Source organism: Microcaecilia unicolor, chromosome 5 (genome assembly GCF_901765095.1).
Source record: "Microcaecilia unicolor chromosome 5, aMicUni1.1, whole genome shotgun sequence".
Taxonomy (NCBI): Eukaryota; Metazoa; Chordata; class Amphibia; order Gymnophiona; family Siphonopidae; genus Microcaecilia; species Microcaecilia unicolor.
In genome coordinates this window covers 97,929,891-97,954,068 of record NC_044035.1, presented here as the reverse complement: position 1 = coordinate 97,954,068, position 24,178 = coordinate 97,929,891, and the positions used below count along the sequence as shown (strand labels likewise).

The 24,178-nt window shown below is 48.6% G+C and overlaps 1 protein-coding gene across 1 annotated transcript in view; it reads left to right on the top strand.

Annotated features, from left to right (window-relative positions):
• RTKN2 (rhotekin 2) overlaps positions 1-24,178 on the top strand; it is a 233,684-nt gene that overhangs the window by 109,376 nt on the left and 100,130 nt on the right. The window contains exon 8 of the mRNA XM_030203115.1: positions 12,386-12,480. Within this exon, the coding sequence (XP_030058975.1) occupies positions 12,386-12,480 (95 nt within the window). The remainder of the gene's footprint in view (positions 1-12,385; positions 12,481-24,178) is intronic.

Here is a 24,178-nt window from a genome sequence, read left to right as displayed (position 1 = left end):
GGAGAGTTGCTGGTGAGCTATATTACAAGTGAGCCATACCACTTCTCTGGGGAGAGTTGCTGGTGAGCTATATTACAAGTGAGCCATACCACTTCTCTGGGGAGAGTTGCTGGTGAGCTATATTACAAGTGAGCCATACCACTTCTCTGGTGAGAGTTGCTGGTGAGCTATATTACAAGTGAGCCATACCACTTCTCTGGTGAGAGTTGCTGTGAGCTATATTACAAGTGAGCCATACCACTTCTCTGGTGAGAGTTGCTGGTGAGCTATAGTACAAGTGAGCCATACCACTTCTCTGGTTAGAGTTGCTGGTGAGCTGTAATACAAATCGAGCCATACCACTTCTCGGGTGAGAGTTGCTGGTGAGCTCTGATACTTGGCATTGCCGAGTGCTTTGTGGCTGCTAGGATTCCATACGGCACAGAAGGTCTTTCTTTCTTTCTTTCTTTCTTTCTTTCTTTCTTTTCTTTCTTTCTTTCTTTCTTTCTTTCTTTCTTTCTTTGTTATTCAAATACTGAGGCTAAGGTTACATGGCCAGGGCTCCTATTGGCTCTCTAGAGTCAGAGTTTTTCTCAGTCTCCACCTGCTGGTAGGCGAGCACAACCCATCAGTCCAATCCTGGTCCGGTCCGGAGGGACTAAAGGAAAGCAAATTAGCAGGTAAGATCTAATTTTTCCTTATCCCTTCCTACTAGTAGGCGGAGGTAAAGAAAACTGAATTCTGCCAGTGACATCACCAGCATAAGTGAGATGCTCCCTGAAACAATCCAGTATTTTTCTCTACCTTCAGCAGGTAGTAGGTCATGCTGACAGACCTCCTGTCCCCCTCTGGCCTAGCTTCCTGCTCTACTGTCCACAACCTCATAGCATGGTCAGGCCTAATGGCTGCTTCCAAGTCACAGTCTCAGGACTGTTCTTGTTGAGCTAGAAGGATGTTTTTACCTGTTGCTATTTCCTGCTTGAATTTGGCTAGAAGAGTGAGTAATACTGTTTCCATGCTGTGGAGGGGGAGAAAGCCTGACTGATTCGTGTAATATTGAGAATTTGTTTATGTAATCTGTAAGTTGTTTGGTTACCATGCTTTCTATCAGTTTGACCACCAACGGGATAGATGCTACTGGACGGTAGTTAGTGATTTCGTTTGCTTTTTTCTTGATGTCTTTTGGTATTGGGGTGAGTAGAATATTGCCATTTTCCTTAGGGAAGAGGCCTTGCTGACGCATTTAATTTAGGTGGAATGTGAGGTCTGCTATGAAGCGGTCAGGGACGGATTTCATTAGGTAGCTGGGACAGATATCTAGTTTACAGTGAGTGTTGGAAAACCTACTAATCGCCTGGGTAACTGTTTTGACGGTAAGGAGGGCGAAGTTTTACCAGGTCCGATCTGCCGGGTATTCTCCAATGGTTGGGTCCAATTCATTAAGGAAGTTTTCAATGTCGGTGTTGTTCTGAGGTAGCGTGAAACCATTCAGGCACGTGAAACTATTCTTCCCGAGGGAAACCGTTTCGTAGCATGATGCAGTCATTGGTGCTGAGCCATGCAGACTGCTGCAGTAGAGTGTGCGTGGGATGCGGGGAACAACTCGTGGAGAGACCGGAACGGTTGGGGCATAGCGGCCAGGCTTATAATTGGAACAGCGCGATTCAAGGGCGCCAGATCCCTCCGAGAGAGACTGCACTGGCTGCCAATCAAGGAGCATGTTGCTTTCGAGGTCTGCACCCTGGCCCATAGGATCATTTGCGGCGAAGCCCCGGAATACATGACTGACCTCATGGACCTACCAACAGGAAACACGATCCGATCATCACGAACATACCTGGATCTCCACTGCCCGGGCTGCGGGGGACTCAAGTGCAGATTGGCTTATGCATCCAGTTTCTCCTACATAGGCGCGCGACTGTGGAGTGCGCACTACTAGAGGCCATGAAGACGGTGTGCGACCACCTGGACTTGCGGAAGTCGCTGAAAGCCAACCTGTTCAAGGGGGCATACCCCATCGACCCAACTTAGGTGTCTGAACCCTGCAACACAAACCACGGTTTGTGATGGACTATGCATAACTCTTCCTCTCTACAATTCCCCAATGTGTATCTTAACACACAAACCTTATCTGACCACATCAACTCCTTGTATTTGTTCCGCTACCGGAGATGGTTAACTCCTCTACAGTACAATGTAAGCCACATTGAGCCTACAAATAGGTGGGAAAATGTGGGATACAAATGTAACAATTAAATAAAAATTATCCTATTTGCGCCAGTGGGTAGAGCAAAAGTGGCTCCCAGTGTGGGAGCCACTAGGCTGTTGCAGTTTCCCGTGACAGAGATCCACTCCAACTCCGTGGAGCGGTGTGCTCCTTCCCTCCCAGCTCATTTTGGTGGGTGCAGGGCAGTTGTTTTCTTGGGTGTGCGTGCGCGCTTGATGGCGCCATTTTTCTTGCCACTCCACATGGCAATGCTGAAGCCCCAGCGCTCCCCTGGGTCCTGATTTGCTTGCAATTCAGGCAGTTTTATATGTAGGCTTTTCAGAAATGTGACTGGGGAACTGGTGTGGATCACTCCCAGTTTCTTCACATTTGTTATTTAAGGGCATCTAAGAAAGGAGGCCTGGGGAGGTTTGCAAACTCCTGTGGGAGTCCTTGGGTCTCCCACAGCTTTGAGTTTCCCACAGCTTTCCAGGGGCGAGGTCAGAGACCCATTAGTCCCCTGCAGCTGTTCCGTGGCAGCGAGAGCCTTAAGCTGCAGCTTGGAAAGTCTTCTGATAGAGATGCCTGTGCTTCACTAGGTGATTTCCACTAAGAATATTTCTGGAACCTCCTTGAGGAGGTTCAGGGTGTGTGTACATCATTAATGGAAGGGAGAAAGGGATCAGGATTAGGGATCCTACTCTAGGTTTTTCACGCTTTCCCTCTTCCCCTTTCTCAGAGCATGGCAGTACAGTTTGTTTAGTTAGTCAGGCTTAGGGCTGTTGACTCCCATGTTTCTGTGAGAAATGTTACATTTTGAGGCTAGTGCAGCCTCTCAGGTTTCTCTTGGTTTCCATGGTAATCCTGCACCCTCTGTGCTGCCCTGGTGGGTATACTGTTTACATCAAACTAGTTTTATTCAGGAAGGTGGCTGGTCTTTTTACAGGTTCAAGGCTGGTTTTATCCATCCTATTAGAAACTGTGGGCTCAGCTAGGTTTCCAGTGGGGCATATTTTATTTCATTCTCTCTTATTGCTTGCCTGGCCAAGTAGTTCTTACATGATTGGAACAGTTATCAGAACTCTACAGTACTAAAGATTGCCCTTCTCTCTCTCTTTGCACACTGATACTGGCCACACCTTTGCATACTAGCCTCAGCTACCCCGGTATCTGCAGCGTACCTGGTACCTCTAATTGCTTCTATGGTATGGGGGTACCTACATTTCATGAGGAGTGGTTCAGGAGCTACTTCAGTGTAGAGGTAGCTTAATAGTTGTTGCAATCAGCTGAAAGTAAGCACAGAGCACTAAGGGTGCTGCTTCACGACCCTCTGCAGCTTGCTATCTGTAGTGCGCAATGGTGCAACAGCCATATTCTGCTACGCCATCTGTCTCTGGTTCTCATCCGCACTTGTTAGCTCCAATGCGCAGCAGTTATAGTGCAAATCACACCAGCCAATTCTTGTCCCTATCTGCAAGAAATTAGCATTGGCTTAGGCATCAGAGTACTGATGTGGCTTCCAAGTCACATTTGACAACCTGCCTAAGTAATCTTGGGACTGGAGAAGATCTAGGGCAGTTGGGTAAAGACCTGAGGGACTTCCAAGTCTCGGAGATTGCCAGGGGAAGAGTTTAAGGATGATTTTTAATCTGCTTCGTTTTGTCGTAGGTTTTGTGGGGCCAGGAAAACTACTTTCAGGATTTCCACTTCCACTTCGACAAGCCACCTGGCTGCTGGTAGAATGAGCTCTGTTTCAACTCCAGGTCAACCTATGCCTGCTGCATCTTCCAATGATGGAGTCTCAGTTCACTCCTCAGGCAGGACTCCTGTACTGGTTTCAGGAGGAGTGGACCAAGATTACCTCAGCTCAGATGTGTCTTAGTTTTTCTGTTGCACAGTTACAATCTGGACTTCACTACAGATTTTTCTTGAGTCTATATGCAAGCTCAAACACTGTCAGGCAGTTCTTGCCACCTTACCAACGTTTCTTCCTTTAGGCAGTCGAGTCTGTCCCCAGTTGCAATTGGGGAATGGGAAGTTGTTCCCTTTGCTTTGTAGTTCCAACCAGGGAGCTTCCTTCCAACTGAGTTTGGACATCATAAGAGTCTAGGGTGTTTACGGTTCAGCTTTTCCCAATGGGAACCTTGCAGTGTGTAATAGTTCTGTCTGGTGGGGAGAGTTTCTAGCCTCCCTGGACCTCAAGGAAACTTACTTTCATATTCCCAGTGCTTCTTGCTGCAGAGGGATCTTAGCGATTTATGACCATGTCATTCAGCCTTTCCATGTTGCTGAGGACATTTTTGCAAGGTCATGGTGGCAGCTTTCCTTTGTGAGGATGGATTGCAGGTTCATCCATACCTCATGACTGGCTGATTTGTGACTCTCTCTATGAAGAGACCCTGCAAATTTCATCCAAGATACCTACTCGTCTTCAGTCCATAGGATTGGTAATCATTGTCACCAAGAGTCAGTTGTTTCCCTCACAAATCTTGGCTTATCGGGGAATGCTGTTCCACATAGGCTTGGGAAGTCCTTTCTTTCCTTTGCTCCTCAGCAACAGGTGCCAACCCAAGTCAGGTTTTACTTTCTGTACCAGGTCCAGGATATGGGAATAGGTTCAAGTTATGGGCATAAGGTTCTCTTTTTTGGACATTCCCCCATGGGTCTTAGTCCGTATCAGACCACTTCAGGGGTTCCTTCTCTGCTTTGGTCCCAATCTCTATGGTTCCCTTCAAGCCAGCTTAGTCTCAATGGGTGATTTCAACACAGCTTTCTGCTGATATTTCAGTTCTGCCTCCCAGAAGGTGGCTATCTGCAGCTTGTAGGCTGCTAGGCTGTGCCATAGCTGGCGGCAACAGATTTCGGATCCCTTCCAGAAGGCAGACAGTCAACCGCCTCTTCACTTGCCAGATGTAGAGTCGAGGCCAGCTTATTTGCCAGTTTTCTTCTATGTTTTGGGCGTCAAACAGACGTTTTTGGTAGTCACAGCCTGCAATTTGATGTGGTTGCGCTGCTCAGTGGTGAATGCAGCTTTTAACGATGGCTGGTTCAGCTCACTTTTCAGGGCAACTATTGTTTGAGGACTCCATGAAGTTGGTGGAAGACCTGGGTGACTTATAGATCCAACGTCTTCTTGAGGACATGTCTACAAGTTCTTTTCAGTTGGGTCAGGCTCACCCTTATCTTTATGACACCAGGGCTATCGTCCTGGGCAGCCTAGATTTCTTTAGCAAGCCAGTCCAGGCAGGTTCTTGGAACTCTCAACTTCATCCGTTAGAGATCCTCTGGATTTATACTGGTGACGGGCACACAGTACTGTTTTTTCTGCTTATGGTGGTTTCTGCCTTCCATCCCTTTCCACCCTTTTCTCTTCCCGCTTCTTGGATGTTCACCCTGAGGTGTATTTTCAAAGCAATTAGACTTACTACTACTTATCATTTCTATAGCGCTACAAAGCATACGCAGCGCTGTACACCATACGCAAAAGACAGTCCCTTCTCAAAGAGCTTACAATCTAGATAAGACAGGTAAATAGACAGAACAATTAAGGGTAGGGAATAAAGAGGTGAGGATAAAGGACAGGGCAAGTGAGTTAGGAGTCAAATGCAGTGGTAAAGAGGTGGGTTTTGAGTTTGGACATGAAAACGGCCAAAAATGGGCTAGACGTATAGACTCGGGAAGTCTATTCCAGGCGTGAGGTGGAGCGAGATAAAAGGAACGGAGTCTTGAATTAGCAGTAGAGGAGAAAGGGACAGATAAGAGAGATTTATCTACAGAACGGAGTACTCGAGAGGGGACGTAGGGGGAGACAAGTGTGGAGAAGTACTGGGGAGCGGCAGAGTGAATGCACTTATAGGTCAATAGGAGAAGTTTGAATTGAATACGGAAACGGATAGGGAGCCAGTGAAGTGACTTAAGGAGAGGGTTAATGTGGGCTTAGCGACTGGCGGAAAATGAGTTGTGCAGCAGAGTTTTGGATTGATTGAAGAGGAGAGAGATGGCTAAGAGGGAGGCCGGTGAGAAGTAGGTTACAATAATGAAGACGAGAGGTGATAAGATTGTGGATAAGGGTTCTGGTAGAGGGCTCAGAGATGTAGGGATGGATTTTGTGGATGTTATAGAGAAAGAAACGACAGGTTTTGGCAATCTGCTGAATGTGGGCAGAGAAGGAGAGAGAGGTGTCAAAGATGACCCCAAGGTTACGAGCTAATGAGACAGGGAGAATGAGAGTGCCATCCACCGAAATAGAGAAAGGGGGGAGAGGAGAGGTAGGTTTAGGGGGAAAGATAAGAAGCTCGGTTTTGGCCATGTTAAGTTTCAGATGTCGTTGAGACATCCAGGCAGCAATATCAGATAGGCAGGCTGAGACATTGGTCTGGATGCTGGTTGAGATTTCAAGGGTAGAGAGGTAGATTTGGGAGTCATCAGCATAGAGATGGTATTGAAAGCCATGGGATGATGATAGAGAGCGAAGGGAAGAAGTATAGATGGAGAACAGGAGAGGACCGAGAATAGAACCCTGAGGTACACCGATAGGTAGAGGGATAGAAGTGGAAGAGGATCCACCAGAGTGTACACTAAAGGTGCGAAGCGAGAGGTAGGAGGAGAACCAGGAAAGAACAGAGCCCTGGAATCCAAATGAAGACAGCATGTCAAGGAGTAGGCTGTGATCAACAGTGTCAAAAGCGGCAGATAGATCGAGAAGGATGAGAATAGAATAGAGACCTTTGGATTTGGCCAGGAACAGGTCATTGGAAACTTTTGTAAGTGCAGTTTCAATTGAATGAAAGGGGGCGAAAGCCAGATTGGAGTGGGTCAAGAACAGCATGAGATGAGAGAAAGTCAAGACAGTGGTGGTGAACGGCGTGTTCAAGTAACTTGGAAAGGAAGGGGATGAGGGAGATGGGTCGATAGTTGGAAAGACAGGTAGGGTCAAGTGAAGGCTTCTTCAGGAGCGGTGTGATCACAGCATGTTTGACGGCATCAGGAACGGTCGCAGTGGAAAGAGAGAGATTGAGGATATGACAGATAAAGGGGTGAGAGTAGGAGAGATGGTGTTAAGAAGGTGGGTAGGAATGGGATCAGAGGAACAGGTAGTTCATTTTGAGGAGAGAAGATGTGATGTTTCTTCATTAGTGATCTCAGGAATGGAGGGAAAGGACGGAGGGGTTGAAGAAATAGGGGAACGGACAAGGGGATGGACAAGGGGAGGGAGAGGTGGGGGGTAGTTTGGTAGAGAATTCGAGGTTTATCTTCTGAACCTTGTTGTGGAAGAACTCAGCTAGGGTCTGGGGAGAAAGTGAGGGTGGAGTTGGGGGTGGAGGCACTTTGAGGAGAGAGTTTAGTGTGGCGAAGAGAAGTCGAGGGTTTGAGACGAGAGAATTAGTCAGCTGGATGTAGTAGTCCTGTTTGGCAAGTAAGAGAGCAGATTGGAAGGAGGTCAACATGAATTTGAAGTGTGAGAAGTCAGCAAGGGTACGAGATTTCAGCCCTGAGGCGTTTGGCGGAACGGGTACAGGAACGTAGGTAGCGAATTTTAGGGGTTAGCCAGGGCAGGGGTTTGGTACGTCTTATAGGACGGGGCATGAGAGGTGCAAGAGTGTCTAAGGCAGAGGATAGAATAGTATTGTAGGAAGAGACGGCATCATTGACAGATTTGGATGGTGTAGTAGTAGAGAAGAGGTTCGAGACATTGGAGGATAGGGTAGTGGGGTTAATGGCTTGGAGATTCTTAGATAGATTGGTTAAGATTGGACGGGATTAGGCGGGAGGAAGTTTAAGTATGAAGGATATTAGATGATGGTCAGAAAGGGGAAGATTTGAGGTAGAGGAATTGGAGGGAGAGCAGTTATAGGAGAAGATAAGATCAAGACAGTGACCATTTTGGTGGGTAGGGGAAGTGGAGCATAGTTGAAGATTGAAGGAGGATGTTAAGGTCAGGAACTGAGAGACGTAAGAGTTGGAGGGATCATTAACATGAATGTTAAAGTCGCCAAGGATGAGGGAGGGGGAGGAAGGATCAAGAAAGAAGGAAAGCCATGCGTCAAAGTCGCTCAGAAAGGATGAGAGGGATTTATCAGGGGGACGATAAATAACTGCTGTCCTAAGAGGCAAAGGAATGAATAGGCGGACGAAGTGGACTTCAAAGGAAGAAAAACAGAGAGACTGAGGTGGCGGAAGAGATTGAAATTTGGAAGAGGGCGAGAGTAATAGACCAACACCACCACCGCGGCCAATAGGGCGAGGAGTATGGGAGAAGAGAGAGCTGCGACTGAAGCAGAGTCATCAGGGCAGAGCCAAGTTTCAGTTATTGCGAGCAGATGGAGGCTTTGAGTGATAAAAAGGTCATGGATATAGGGAAGTTTGTTGCAGATGGAGTGGGCATTCCATAGGGCGCATGAGAAGGGCAGAGAAGAGGGGGGAGGAGAGGAATAGAGATGAGATTAGAGAGGTCACAGTGTGACCTGTACAAATAGGATGTGGGTTGGTGGGGGGGACCAGGATTAGGATTGATGTCTCCGGCAGAGAGAAGAAGGAGTAAGAGAGTACAGAGGAGAGTAGGAGAAGAGTGGCGATGAAGGTGACGAAGGTGAGATGAGTTCAGATAGAATGGGGAAGGTAAAATGGAAGGGATGAAATGTTGAAGGCAGAAAGCAAGGAGGGAGGAAGAGGACAAGAGAGATGGTGAGGTAGTATAATGAATGAAAGGGCAATGCATAACTGTAATGCATAGTGGTTTCGGGTGGATGAGTAGATTGGAAGGGGACAGAACTAGGAGGAGAATGTGAAATGGAGCCATATGTATAGAATCAGGCAGACCCAGGCGTTAGTTAACAGTCACAAACAAGGTGAGGCAGCTGGAGCCGAGGCTGAAGGCCGGAATAAAGGAGCCAAGGCTGTAGGACTGGAGATTAGGCTGGAGCAGATGATGCAGGATGGGGCAGAGGACGCAGAGGAACAGGTGATGCAGGATCAGAGGGTGCAGGCAGGAACAGATGATGTAGGCTGGATCAGAGGGTGCAGGCAGGAACAGATGATGCAGGCTGGGGCAGAGGACGCAGACGGGAACAGATGATGCAGGCTGGGGCAGAGGACGCAGGCAGGAACAGATGATGTAGGCTGGATCAGAGGGTGCAGGCAGGAACAGATGATGCAGGCTGGGGCAGAGGACGCAGGCAGGAACAGATGATGCAGGCTGGGGCAGAGGACGCAGGCAGGAACAGATGATGCACGCTGGGGCAGAGGACGCAGGCAGGAACAGATGATGCAGGCTGGGGCAGAGGACGCAGACAGGAACAGATGATGCGGGCTGGGGCAGAGGACATAGACAACAACAGATGATGTGGGATGGAGCAGACTATGCAGGCTGGGGCAGAGGACGCAGGCAGGAATGGACAATGCAGGCTGGGGCAGAGGATGCAGGCAGGAACGGATGATGCAGGCAGGGGCAGAGGATGCAGGCAGGAACAAATGATGCAGGCTGGGGCTGCAGGCAGGAACAGATGATGCCGGTTGGAGCAGACGAGCAGGCTGGGGCAAAGGATACAGGCAGGAATGGAGTAGAGGTTGCAGACGATGCAACGTTAGCTGTTAGATGTGTTATGCGTTATCACTCTAGTGGACGTCCGGACAGTTGGTCCACGCACAGCAGCGCCAAAGGTGTGGTAAAAAAGGTGGTGTACTCAATGTCCGTATCTCTTTCTGTCGCCAGTCGCACTGAACCTCGGAGACACTCCGAGCCACGTGGTAGGCTCAAATGCGGAGTTGTGGACTCGAGAGACTCAGGGATTGTGTCCTGTTAGATCTGGTGCGGTGAGATGGACGCAGTTGGCTGCTGATCGATGTCGCTAGAGGTAGGCGTAGTCGGGTGGACGCTGAGGCTGGGTGGCAATGCGGCTCTGATTTGGGGTGGTCGTGGCTTTTCTTCGGGGTAATTGCGGCTGGATAACAGTGGGCCTCGTTTGAGGGTAATCCCAGGATATTTGCGGCTTGGGCGACCGGGACTTAGCTCCCAAGGCTCCGCAGCGTCTACCTGTCCAATCATGGCTGGTCCACTGCTAATCTCCGGGAAGGTCACGGACACAGAGCCAGTTTCTCCTATGATTGTTTATTCGGCGGCCATCTTACAGTCGCGAGTGCAGCACGTGGAACACTCTAGGCTTCCTTTCTCCTTCCCTCCACTATTTCTCGAGCCGATTTGGGCTATTTCACGTCGTTATGGGCAGTCAGATCGATTCACTGGGCCACAGTTCGTTGACTCCGTTGCTGGTCGATATCGACCAGTTCAGTGGATCACTGGGTTCAGGGGGATAATGGTTCCTTGGAGCTCTCTGTTCCAAGTTTTAATTACTATGGAACTTTGTAAGTCTAAGTGCTTTGAAAATGAGCCCCCATATACTCCTATACTATTTGGAAGTAGCCAGCGAGTTCCGTTGGTCAATTCTTTGCTTCTTGCTTTGCTCGGGACCATAGGAAGGAACCATAAGAAGGCTAGCCATTTTTAGATTGGCAGATGTGGGCATAGCGGTTTTGATGTCAGGAGGAGCAGACCTTTTGTAGAATAGGCGTCAGTGTGAAGCTGAAGAGCTGTTCTGCATAAGTGCCATTTTATTCAAAATTCTTTTAGGGGAGCAGCTGCTCCCCTTGCACCCCACCTAACTACGTCTCTGCATAGTGGGGCAGTGCCTGGGATGACTCACTGAGCAGAAGTGGCTTCCTACATAGCCTTATGCACTGCTAAAGACTGTAGCGGTCTTCTAGTGCTCACCATTTTAAGATTAGCAGATGTAGTGGTGGCAGGATCAGAAGCAGACATATTCAGAACCTGGAGAGCCTTAGGTATATAGGAAGGTGGCGACTTCTTACGAAACACCCACACTGCGGTAGGATCATCAGATTCCTGACCTGCTGAGCAGAAATGCCTCCTGGCATACCCTCATGTTGTCGTCTGGCTAGTCGCAAGAAAGAGAATCTGGCTTCAAGTGCTGCAGTGGCCGTTGGCTCAGAGAGGCAATTTCTTCAGCTGGCCTCTGGCTTCAAGTGCTGCAATGGCCGTTGGCTGAGAGAGGCAATTTCTTCAGCTAGCCTCTGTATGGGACAGTCTCTCCTGTTGCTGGTGGCAGCACTTTCTTCCAGAGCGCAGTTGACTTCCTTTTCCATGTCCTGTCTGGCTTTCGTGGCTGCCCTTTGCAGTTCGGCCACTTGGTCCTCTGTCCTTCCGTGGATGGCTTTTGCAGATCACCCACTTGATCTGCTGTCCTTCCTTTGCCAGGCTTTGCAGGCTTGGCGTGGCAGCGCTTGGCATTCCAGATTTGACGTGGCAGTGCATGTAACCACGGCCTGTGGATCATTGCTCCAGTCTGCTGAGGTTGTACCCCGCCCCACTTGAGAACTGCTTTGGTACATCCCACAAGTCTCTGGATTGACTTGTGGGACGCTATGGAAGGTAAAATTAGTTCTTACCTGATAATTTTCTTTCCATTAGACCCAACAGATCAATCCAGAGGCCCGCCCTTTGTTGTTCTGGGTTAAGTGTTTTCTTCTAGTTGCCTCAGTTTCATCAGATTTCTTCATTTGATTTTTGGCTACAAAAAAAACCAAATCAAAACATAAAGGAAACCCGTTACCCTTCCGCAGGAGTGGTTGAGGAGCTTACATGGGCTTTATGCAGGCAGGAGAGGACTTCCTCTTTCGTTTTCCACTGCTTTGGTATCGACAATACTGACGTTAAGGTGACTTCACATGACCACATATAGTAAACCTCTGAAGTTCTCTCTATCTCCACCTGCTGGTAGAGGGACATAACCCACAAGTCTCTGGATTGATCTGTTGGGAGTAATGGAAAGAAAATTATCAGGTAAGAACTAATTTTACCTTCTTTTTTTGCTCTGTAAGGATTTTTCTAATCACCCACATCTTGTAAATTTGTAACCATTCTTGTGCTGCTATGGGGAGAAAACAGTCCTCATTAATTACCATGTACCTCTTGTTCAATACACCTTTTCAGATTTGTTTTGCTTTGTAAGATTAAGATCTCTTAAATTCTGAATAATGTTCTAACATGCAGAATTATCTAAAAAGGTTCATGTTCACAGACTATATTAAAAGACCAGTCTTTCATATGAGTCCATGTAAGTTCTTTGTTAACTTTTAAAACTTCAAAAGACAAACATATTTCACATTCTTTGTGTTCCAAACTAGTGGTGTAAAATACAGTTTGTTGGCACACATCACACTGACATTGGACTCTGCTGGGGACGCTTTCACAACCCACAATCTCATCATTACAGGCAGTGGTAAGTCTTTATGATACAGATTTCTGAGGTGGAAAACATTAGTAAAATGTCTTGCATAGTCCTTATTTTCCACAGACTAAGAATCTTTGATATGAAGCATTGTTACAATGGAACTGCTGCAGCCTTGTCTAAATTTCTGTTTTCAAAATGTCATATTCTGTACTTTCTATGGATGTTGAGATTGATTCTTAAACTTGTATTTTTCTTTCATGCCCTAAATAATGGCTTTTTATAGTACTTCATTTTTCAGGTTTTAAGGCATCTGCAGATGTGTTAAGTTAATATAGATTTTAGCTTTATTTAACAAAACCATGCATCACATGATCTTTTTATTCTAGGAGCTCTGAATAGAAGTAATAGTCTGTTTTGGTTCTTGTAAGATGCCTCAATGTGTGTTGTAAAGCAGTGTTTTGGGCTTTTTTCTTCATGGATATTTTTTCTAGATCTTTTTGTGCAAATATATTTTAATATTATACATTTTTAGGATGAAAGTACTGTACCTCTTGCTATGACCACTCTTTTTGTTAAATGTCTTTTTGGATCCACTTTTTAGGCAATTCTATACTCTTACTTTACATGTGTTACTAGAATCGATATAAGGGAATAGCAAAAGCTATACTTGAATCTACTCAGTTTCCTACTGATTAGAATGACTAAGTAGGTATTTAGAAATAAAAATATCTGAGCAAAACAAGTATATCCAGCTTATGAGACCTTATTGTTATTGTTAGAGACTTTTCCTATTTTTCCCAGATCATTTCCAGATGTGTGGGTTAATACTTCCCTACCAGAAGATGTAGACGGAGAACAAACTTTTTCACTGATAGTACTTCCCTATATAGACCAGTCCAGCAGAAGAACTTGCCAGTATTTCCTGGTCTTCAGCAAAACAGTACATGTCTAGATTGGTGCAGCAACATTAGTATTAGGACTCCTGGACTGATGGTTCTTTCCTATTAGAGTTGTGGCTAATCCTGGGAGTGCTATGAAAGATGTTAGGCAGGGTCTTTGCTGGTCATCCCTTGCACTTGTCCTCAAACAGCTTTTAGAGCTGTGGATTCTGTGCCACTGCTCCCCCGGCCCGCCCGTGGCCACCCTTTAACTTGACTGACAAGGCTGTTATGTGAAAAGGTCATGGTGGTGCTTATCTGCTACAAATCAGTCTTGATCTGAGTGCTGTCTGCTTTTCAGGGTCTCAACAAATTTAGGCTTGAGCACACATTCTGCCAGGTATGGTTGAGGATTGGAGCTGGCAGTGCATACTCTGTCAGAGCTGGCTCCAGAGCGGAGTGGATAACTGCTTTGACCTTCATTGCAGTAGTCAAGCCATGATTTCAGGTAGGGGTGGGGGGGGGGGGGGGGAGGGTTGTGCATGCATTACAGAAAGTGGTATAGAATGGACCCGGGTAAACTAAACTATAAATCTCCATTGTGTTAAAAAAAATGATATAATTCAATAGCCACTGCATACATGTGAGCCATTGACAATACTAGCTTGAAAAAGATTCTTCCCTTGATATTGGCCTTATTTGGGGCCAAAATAAGGTTTCGGGGCGGGGGGGAGGGCTTTATCTAGAAAACGCAATTCACTGGCCTCATTTGAATGATGGCATGTTCTATTGGAAGAATGTTCCCTTTTGTAGCTGGAAGCAGAGAATCTCTTCGGTGACTACAACTAGTTAAGAGGGGCCACAAAATGCAAATCTTCAGAGAGTAATAAAGTATATTGCTATTTTGGTTTTCATTTGATGAGGATATGGACATTTTCTCGTGAGAATTTGTCTCGCATATGAATGCATGTTTGTCTTGGGGGTTTTAGGATTATTTTTTGTTGCTCTATTGGGGTTTCACCAGTTGTAAGCAATATATATGACCCTTTCATTAACAATCCTTGAATATTGTCTTATGGGCTGAGTGTACTTCAGTCTATATGGACAAGCATTTGCTAAAGGATTAATTTTTCCAAAGGTCATCCTTTATTTCTATGTTCCTGAGACAATGTAGTATTTTTTTAAAGGATTTTTTTTTCTATAGAGCAGCAGGTAACTAAGGCATACTCCCCTGGCCTCACACTTCTGTTAATCTATATGTTTGCAGGGGGAGCTGCATTCAGCAGTTTGCAGCTTGTGCTCTGCTGCTGACCTCATTTAGACATAAATTCTCCCCTCACTGACAAGGCCTTATGCTGACACACTTGCAGGCTTATTTTCGAAAGAGGACGCCCATCTTTCGAAACAAATCGGAAGATGGGCGTCCTTCTCACAGGGTCGCCCAAATCGGCATAATCGAAAGCCGATTTTGGGCGTCCCCAACTGCCTTCCGTCGCGGGGACAACCAAAGTTCCCGGGGGAGTGTCGGAGGTGTAGCGAAGGCGGGACTTGGGCGTGCCTAACACATGGGTGTCCTCGACCCATGGAAAAATAGGGTGTCCGTGAAGAGCATTTGGATGACTTTACCTGGTCCAATTTTTCTTACGACCAAGGCACAAAAAGTTGCCCAAACTGACCAGATGTCCTCCCTTTACTCCCCCAATGGTCACTAACCCCCACCCACCCCTACCCTCAAAAAAGAACTGTAAAAATATTTTGTGCCAGCCTCAAATGTCATACTCAGGTACATCGCAGCAGTATTCAGGTCCCTGGAGCAGTTTTAGTGGGTGCAGTGCACTTCAGGCAGGCGGACCCAGGCCTATCCCCCCCACTACCTGTTACACTTGTGGTGGTAAATGTGAGCCCTCCAAAACCCACCACAAACCCACTGTACCCACATGTAGGTGCCCCCCTTCACCCATAAGGGCTATGGTAGTGGTGTATAGTTGTGGGTTTTGGGGGGCTCAGCACCCAAGGTAAGGGAGCTAAATACCTGGGAGCTTTTTCTGAAGTCCACTGCAGTGCTCCCTAGGGTGCCCGGTTGGTGTCCTGGCATGTGAGGGGGACCAGTGCACTACGAATGCTGGCTCCTCCCACAACCAAAGGGCTTGCATTTGGTCGTTTCTGAGATGGGCGTCCTTAGTTTCCATTATCGCCGAAAATCAGAAACGACCAAGTCTAAGGACGACCATCTCTAAGGACGACCTAAATGTCAAGATTTGGGCGTCGACGACTGTATTATCGAAACGAAAGATGGGCGCCCATCTTGTTTCGATAATACGGGTTTCCCCGCCCCTTCACCAGGACGTCCCAGTAATTCCACACTGGGAAAAGACCAAGGGTCCATCGAGCCCAGCATCCTGTCCATGACAGCGGCCAATCCAGGCCAAGGGCACCTGGCAAGCTTCCCAAACGTACAAACATTCCATACATGTTGTTCCTGAAATTGTGGATTTTTCCCAAGTCCATTTAGTAGTGATTTATGGACGTACTTTAGGAAACCGTCTAACCCCCTTTTAAACTCCGCCAAGCTAACCGCCTTCACCACGTTCTCCGGCAACGAATTCCAGAATTTAATTACGCGTTGGGTGAAGAAAATTTTTCTCCGATTTGTTTTAAATTTACTAAACTGTATTCTCCGAGGACAAGCAGGCTGCTTGTTCTCACTGATGGGTGACGTCCACGGCAGCCCCTCCAATCGGAAACTTCACTAGCAAAGGCCTTTGCTAGTCCTCGCGCGCCCATGTGCCCCGCGCATGCGCGGCTGTCTTTTCGCCCGAACCGGCTCGTGTTCGTCAGTCTTGTTTTGTCCGCGCTCGATACGGTCATGTTTGCGCCGTTCGCGCCCCTTAAGTTGACCCTCGCGCGTCTTTGACTTTTTCGCTTTCAAAAAAAAAAAAAAGGGATTTCGGAGAAGGACCTTTCGGTCTTTTTCCCTTCCCCGTATTTCTAGTTTTTGGCCCCGATAAGTTTTCTTTCGTTTTCGGGGTAGGCCCCTTTGAGGCCTCGGGTCGAGTTTTTTTCTCCCCCTCTTTTTGGTGCCTTACCGCAATTGCGAGTTTTGATTTCGCCGGCGTGATTTTTCCGCCCATGTCATCGAAGTCTCCCAGTGGCTTCAAGAAGTGCACCCAGTGCGCCCGGGTAATCTCGCTCACTGATAGGCACGCGTCGTGTCTTCAGTGTCTGGGGGCTGGGCACCGCTCGCAGGCCTGTAGTCTTTGCGCCCTTTTACAGAAAAGGACTCAGGTAGCGAGATTGGCCCAGTGGAACGTTTTGTTCTCGGGCTCTTCGTCGGCACCGGGAGTATCGAGTGCGTCGACGGCGTCAAGACCTCTGCCCTCGGCCGCGACTGTATCGATTGCATCGAGGCATCGACCCTCTGCATCGTCGGGGCCGAGACATCGGAAGGCTGCGTCGGCGTCGGTGGTACCGGGACCTCCACTAGTGCTGATGTCGTCGGACGGTGGTGCTTTGTCTGGAGTGCAGGTGAGGGCTGTCCATTCCCTTGCTGGTGGCGGTGAGCCTTCGGGTGGGTCTCCCCCTACCCTGAGGGCTCCTGCGGTACAGCCCATCGTCTGTACCGGGAAGCTCCGGTGACATGCTTCGTTTGAAAAAGTCAAAGAAGCATCGACACCGGTCTCCTTCCCGCGTCGGTACCGAGAGCTCTGGGTCGCCGAGGGAGTCGGCACCCAGTAGGCATCGGCACCGGGAGGACCGCTCACCCTCTGTTCAGGAGGTGTCGATGCGCTCCACCTTGGACAGCCCGGAACAGCCTCCACGCCCGGAACAGACTCTGACTTCGACTCCTGCATCGGCTTCCATGTCTTTCTCTACAGCCGCCCTGCACGAGAGTCTCCAGGCCGTTCTCCCAGAGATCCTGGGAGAGCTGTTGCGCCCTTCCCCTCCGGTACCAGGGGTGCTTGCGCCACCGGTACCGTCGAGTGAGGCGCCGGCTGGCCCCTTGCCCGGGGTGAGGTCTCCGACATTGGTGCCGCTTGTGGTACCGACTGCGGTCGCCTCCCAGGAAGGCTCCCCGACAACGTCGGCGGAGGGAGCTTCGCCTGTGTGGGCGAGGGAGTCTACCTCTCGACGCTCCCACCGTGGCCGTGGTTCCACGGTGTCGAGCCGGGCACGGCTTCAGACACAGGTTCGTGAACTTGTGTCTGATACCGATGGTGAGGCCTCATGGGAGGAGGAGGAGGACATCAGATATTTCTCTGACGAGGAGTCTGATGGCCTTCCTTCGGATCCCGCTCCCTCCCCTGAAAGGCAGCTTTCTCCTCCCGAGAGTCTGTCTTTTGCGGCCTTTGTCCGGGAGATGTCTACGGCCATCCCCTTCCCGGTGGTTGTGGAGGACGAGCCCAGGGCTAAAATGTTTGAGTTCCTGGACTATCCTTCTCCACCTAAGGAAGCGTCCACAGTACCCATGCATCATGTCCTAAAAAAGACATTGCTGGCGAACTGGACCAAGCCTTTAAGTAATCCCCACATTCCCAAGAAGATCGAGTCCCAGTACCGGATCCATGGGGACCCAGAGCTGATGCGCACTCAGTTGCCTCACGACTCTGGAGTTGTGGATTTGGCCCTAAAGAAGGCTAAGAGTTTTAGAGAGCATGCTTCGGCGCCCCCGGGCAAAGACTCTAGAACCTTAGACTCCTTTGGGAGGAAGGCCTACCATTTCTCTATGCTCGTGGCCAAAATTCAGTCTTACCAGCTCTACACGAGCATCCACATGCGGAACAATGTGCGGCAGTTGGCGGGCATGGTGGACAAGCTCCCTCCTGAGCAAGCCAAGCCATTTCAGGAGGTGGTCAGGCAGCTGAAGGCGTGCAGAAAATTCCTGGCCAAAGAGGTGTATGACACCTTTGATGTTGCGTCCAGGGCCGCTGCTCAAGATGTGGTGATGCGCAGACTCTCATGGCTGCGTGCCTCTGACCTGGAGAATAGGATCCAGCAGCGGATTGCGGACTCGCCTTGCTGTGCGGACAATATTTTTGGAGAGAAGGTCGAACAGGTGGTAGAGCAGCTCCACCAGCGGGATACTGCTTTCAACAAGTTCTCCCGCCGGCAGCCTTCAGCTTCTACAGGTAGACGTTTTTATGGGGGAAGGAAGACTGTTCCCTACTCTTCTGGTAAGCGTAGGTACAGTCCTCCTCCTCGACAGCCTGCGGCCCAGGCTAAGCCCCAGCGCGCTCGCTCTCGTCAGCACTGTGCGCCTCAGCAAGGCCCCTCGGCTCCCCAGCAAAAGCAAGGGACGAGCTTTTGACTGGCTCCAGCAGAGCATAGCCGACATCCACGTGTCAGTGCCGGGCGATCGGTGGCCTCTCATAACCTCCGATCAGTGGGTTCTCCAAATAGTCCGGCAAGGATACACCCTCAATTTCGCCTCCAAACCTCCAAATTGTTCACCAGGAGCTCAGTCTTACAGCTTCCAGCACAAGCAGGTACTTGCAGAGGAACTCTCCGCCCTTCTCAGCACCAATGCGGTCGAGCCCGTGCCATCCGGGCAAGAAGGGCTGGGATTCTATTCCAGGTACTTCCTTGTGGAAAAGAAAACAGGGGGGGATGCGTCCCATCTTAGACCTAAGGGCCCTGAACAAATATCTGGTCAAGGAAAAGTTCAGGATGCTTTCACTAGCCACCCTTCTCCTCATGATTCAGGAAAACGATTGGCTATGCTCTCTGGACTTGAAGGACGCCTACACGCACATCCCGATACTGCCAGCTCACAGACAGTATCTGCGATTCAGCTGGGCACACGTCACTTCCAGTACTGTGTGCTACCCTTTGGCTGTAGTAGCAGTGGCGCTTCGCAGGCTGGGGGTGCACGTGTTCCCATATCTCGACGATTGGCTGGTGAAGAACACATCCGAGGCAGGAGCTCTACAGTCCATGCAGATGACTATTCGCCTCCTGGAGCTACTGGGGTTTGTGATAAATTATCCAAAGTCCCATCTTCTCCCAGTGCAGAGACTCGAATTCATAGGAGCTCTTCTGGATTCTCGGACGGCTTGTACCTATCTCCCAGAGGCGAGAGCCAACAACTTGTTGTCCCTCGTCTCTCGGGTGCGGGCGTTTTAGCAGATCACAGCTCGGCAGATGTTGAGATTGCTGGGCCACATGGCCTCCACAGTTCATGTGACTCCCATGGCCCGCCTTCACATGAGATCTGCTCAATGGACCCTAGCTTCCCAGTGGTTTCAGGCTGCTGGGGATCTAGAAGATGTGATCCACCTGTCCACGAGTTTTCTCAAATCCCTGTATTGGTGGATGATTTGGTCCAATTTGACTCTGGGACGCCCTTTCCAAATTCCTCAGCCACAAAAAGTGCTGACTAAGGATGCTTCTCTCCTGGGGTAGGGAGCTCATGTTGATGGGCTTCACACCCAGGGAAGCTGGTCCGTCCAGGAACGCGATCTGCAGATCAATCTTCTGGAGTTACGAGCGGTCTGGAACGCTCTGAAGGCTTTCAGAGATCGGCTGTCCCACCAAATTATCCAAATTCAGACAGACAACCAGGTTGCCATGTATTACATCAACAAGCAGGGGGGCACCGGATCTCGCCCCCTGTGTCAGGAAGCCGTCAGCATGTGGCTCTGGGCTCGCCATCACGGCATGGTGCTCCAAGCCACATACCTGGCAGGCTTAAACAACAGTCTGGCCGACGGGTTGAGCAGGATTATGCAACCTCACGAGTGGTCGCTTAACTCCAGAGTAGAGCGCCAGATCTTCCAGGTGTGGGGCACCCCCTTGGTAGATCTCTTTGCATCTCGAGCCAACCACAAAGTCCCTCAGTTCTGTTCCAGGCTTCAGGCCCCCGGCAGACTGGCATCGGATGTCTTCCTCCTGTACTGGGGGGAAGGTCTGCTGTATGCTTATCCTCCCATACCTCTGGTGGGGAAGACTTTGTTGAAACTCAAGCAAGACCGAGGCACCATGATTCTGATTGCTCCTTTTTGGCCGCGTCAGATCTGGTTCCCTCTTCTTCTGGAGTTGTCCTCCGAAGAACCATGGAGATTGGAGTGTTTTCCAACCCTCATCACACAGGACGAAGGGGTGCTTCTGCATCCCAACCTCCGGTCCCTGGCTCTCACGGCCTGGATGTTGAGAGCGTAGACTTTGCCTCTTTGGGTCTGTCAGAGGGTGTCTCCCGTATCTTGCTTGCTTCCAGGAAAGATTCCACTAAGAGGAGTTACTTCTTTCTATGGAGGAGGTTTGCCGTCTGGTGTGACAGCAAGGCCCTAGATCCTCGCTCTTGTCCTCACAGACCCTGCTTGAATACCTTCTGCACTTGTCTGAGTCTGGTCTCAAGACCAACTCTGTAAGGGTTCACCTTAGTGCAATCAGTGCATACCATTACCGTGTGGAAGGTAAGCCAATCTCAGGACAGCCTTTAGTTGTTTGCTTCATGAGAGGTTTGCTTTTGTCAAAGCCCCCTGTCAAACCTCCTACAGTGTCATGGGATCTCAATGTCGTTCTCACCCAGCTGATGAAACCTCCTTTTGAGCCACTGAACTCCTGCCATCTGAAGTACTTGACCTGGAAGGTCATTTTCTTGGTGGCAGTTACTTCAGCTCGTAGAGTCAGTGAGCTTCAGGCCCTGGTAGCCCAGGCCCCTTACTACCAAATTCATCATAACAGAGTAGTCCTCCGCACTCACCCTAAGTTCTTGCCAAAGGTTGTGTCGGAGTTCCATCTGAACCAGTCAATTGTCTTGCCAACATTCTTTCCCCGTCCTCATTTCTGCCCTGCTGAACGTCAGCTGCACACATTGGACTGCAAGAGAGCATTGGCCTTCTATCTGGAGCGGACACAGCCCAACAGACAGTCCGCCCAATTGTTTGTTTCTTTTGATCCCAACATGAGGGGAGTGGCTGTGGGGAAACGCACCATATCCAATTGGCTAGCAGATTGCATTTCCTTCACTTACGCCCAGGCTGGGCTGACTCTTGAGGGTCATGTCACGGCTCATAATGTTAGAGCCATGGCAGCGTCGGTAGCCCACTTGAAGTCAGCCACTATTGAAGAGATTTGCAAAGCTGCGACGTGGTCATCTGTCCACACATTCACATCTCATTACTGCCTGCAGCAGGATACCCGACGCGACAGTCGGTTCGGGCAGTCAGTGCTTCAGAATCTGTTTGGGTTTTAGAATCCAACTCCACCCCCCTAGGCCCATGTTTATTCTGTTCCAGGCTACACTCTCAGTTAGTTGGATAAGTTGTTAGGTGAATCTCAGTTATGTCCTCGCCGTTGCGAGGCCCAATTGACCATGGTTGTTGTTTTGAGTGAGCCTGGGGCTAGGGATACCCCATCAGTGAGAACAAGCAGCCTGCTTGTCCTCGGAGAAAGCGAATGCTACATACCTGTAGAAGGTATTCTCCAAGGACAGCAGGCTGATTGTTCTCACAAACCCGCCCGCCTCCCCTTTGGAGTTGTGTCTTCCCTTGTCTTTGTCTTGCTACATATGGGACTGACGAACACAAGCCGGTGCGCGCGAGGACTAGCAAAGGTCTTTGCTAGTGAAGTTTCCGATTGGAGGGGCTGCCGTGGACGTCACCCATCAGTGAGAACAATCAGCCTGCTGTCCTCGGAGAATACCTTCTACAGGTATGTAGCATTCGCTGTTTCATCGCATGCCCCCTAGTCCTAGTATTTTTTGGAAAGCGTGAACAGACGCTTCACATCCACCTGTTCCACTCATTATTTTATATACCTCTATCATGTCTCCCCTCAGCCATCTCTTCTCCAAGCTGAAAAGCCCTAGCCTCCTTAGTCTTTCTTCATAGGAAAGTCGTCCCATCCTCGCTATCATTTTGGTCACCCTTCGCTGCACCTTTTCTAATTCCATTATATCTTTCTTGAGATGCGGCGACCAGAATTGAACACAATACTCAAGGTGCGGTCACACCATGGAGCGATATAACGGCATTATAACATCCTCACACCTGTTTTCCATACCTTTCCTAATAATACCCAACATTCTATTTGCTTTCCTAGCCACAGCAGCACACTGAGCAGAAGGTTTCAGTGTATTATCGACGACGACACCCAGATCCCTTTCTTGGTCTGTAACTCCTAACGTGGAACCTTGCATGACGTAGCTATAATTCAGGTTCTTTTTTCCCACATGCATCACCTTGCACTTGCTCACATTAAACGTCCCACCATTTGGTTTTGAAAGTGACTGAGCACAAGTGCTACATGGGTTCTGTCCTTAAGGACAGTATCGGGCTCATTTTCAAAAGAGAAAAACGTCCAAAAATTGACATGTCTGCATTTGGACGTTTTTCTCACAAAAATGTCCAAACCTATTTTTAAACGTTTTTCTCTGAAGTCTGCCAGAAGTTCATCCAAATCTCCAGGGGGAGTGCCAGGGGCATGTTCAGGGTGGAACTTGGGTGTTCCTAAGACTTAGACGTTTTTCAGCCATAATGGAACAAAACAAATCCGTCCAGGACTAAAACGACGTTTTGAGCTAGACCTCTTTTTATTACGAATAAGGCACAAAAATGTGCCCTAAATAACCAGATAACCACTGGAGGGAATCAGGAATGACCTCCCCTTACTCCCCCAGTGGTCAGTAACCCCCTCCCTCCCCACCAAAATGTGATGAAAAACATTACTTACCAACCTCTATGCCAGCCTCAGATGTTATAATCAGGTTCATTAGAACAGCATGCAGGTCCCTGGAGTAGTCTAGTGTTGGGTGCAGTGCACTGCAGACAGGTGAACCCAGGCTCCTACCTCCCCTTACCTGTTACACTTGTGGTGGAAGCTGTGAGCCCGCCAAAACTCGCCTGAAACCCACTGTACCCACATATAGGTGCCCCCTTCACCTGTAAGGGCTATGGTAGTGGTGTACAGTTGGGGGTAGTGGGTTTTGGCGGGCTCAGCAGACGAAGTAAGGGAGCAATGGTGAGATGTGTTCCTGGGAGCAGTTTATGAAGTCCACTGCAGTGCTCCCTAGGGTGCCCTATTGCTGTCCTGGGACGTCAGAGGGACCAGTCTACTAAAAATGCTGGCTCTTCCTACATCCCAATGGCTTGATTTTGTGCGTTTTGCACTTGTACTTTTTTTTTTTTCCCGAAAATGGATCAAAAAAACCAAAATGTTCAAATCACAAAATGTTGTTCGGAACCGTATTTTCAAAAACAAAAGATAAGACGTTTTTCTCTTTCGAAAATGACCTTTCCTATTCGGATTTTGGACGTTTTTCGCAAAATGTCCGAAGTCGGACTTGGAGGGCCATTTCCAATATACCATCTAAGTAACATATCAAAATGATCCTTATATAATATGAAATCTGGAGACTATAGGTCTGATTTTTAGGGTAACTACACTATGCACACTATCTGGTTCTTAAAGTAAATATAGGCAGGTGTGTATCTGATGGTTATTCACTGTGGGTGATCTATAAATGAACGTAGTTGCAATCCATTTCTCTTTTCTGCAGAAATGTCAGGAATATCTGTCATGTCTTGTTTTGAGAGAGACTGATCATGTCCAAAAATATGTAAAAATCCTTTCTTATATAATCAGCATGTTATGATCTTTTTAAAACTGGAGGAAAAGCCTCACGTATCGTGACGTAACTCTGAACTTCGCAGTCACACTGTCGTACACTTACAGAGTACTCACATTATTGGCATAAAAACTTCCAGTGTTTTATAATTTATTCAATCAATGCTAGGTTTTAACCACTCTTAATCACAGTTCTGTGAGTGAAACTTTTCTTTGCAGTCATACAGTCTCGTTGCTATCCACGGCCAACTGTGGCCAGAGTTTCGGGTCCTGCTTCAGGGTCCGTGGTCACTGCGACTGTCTGA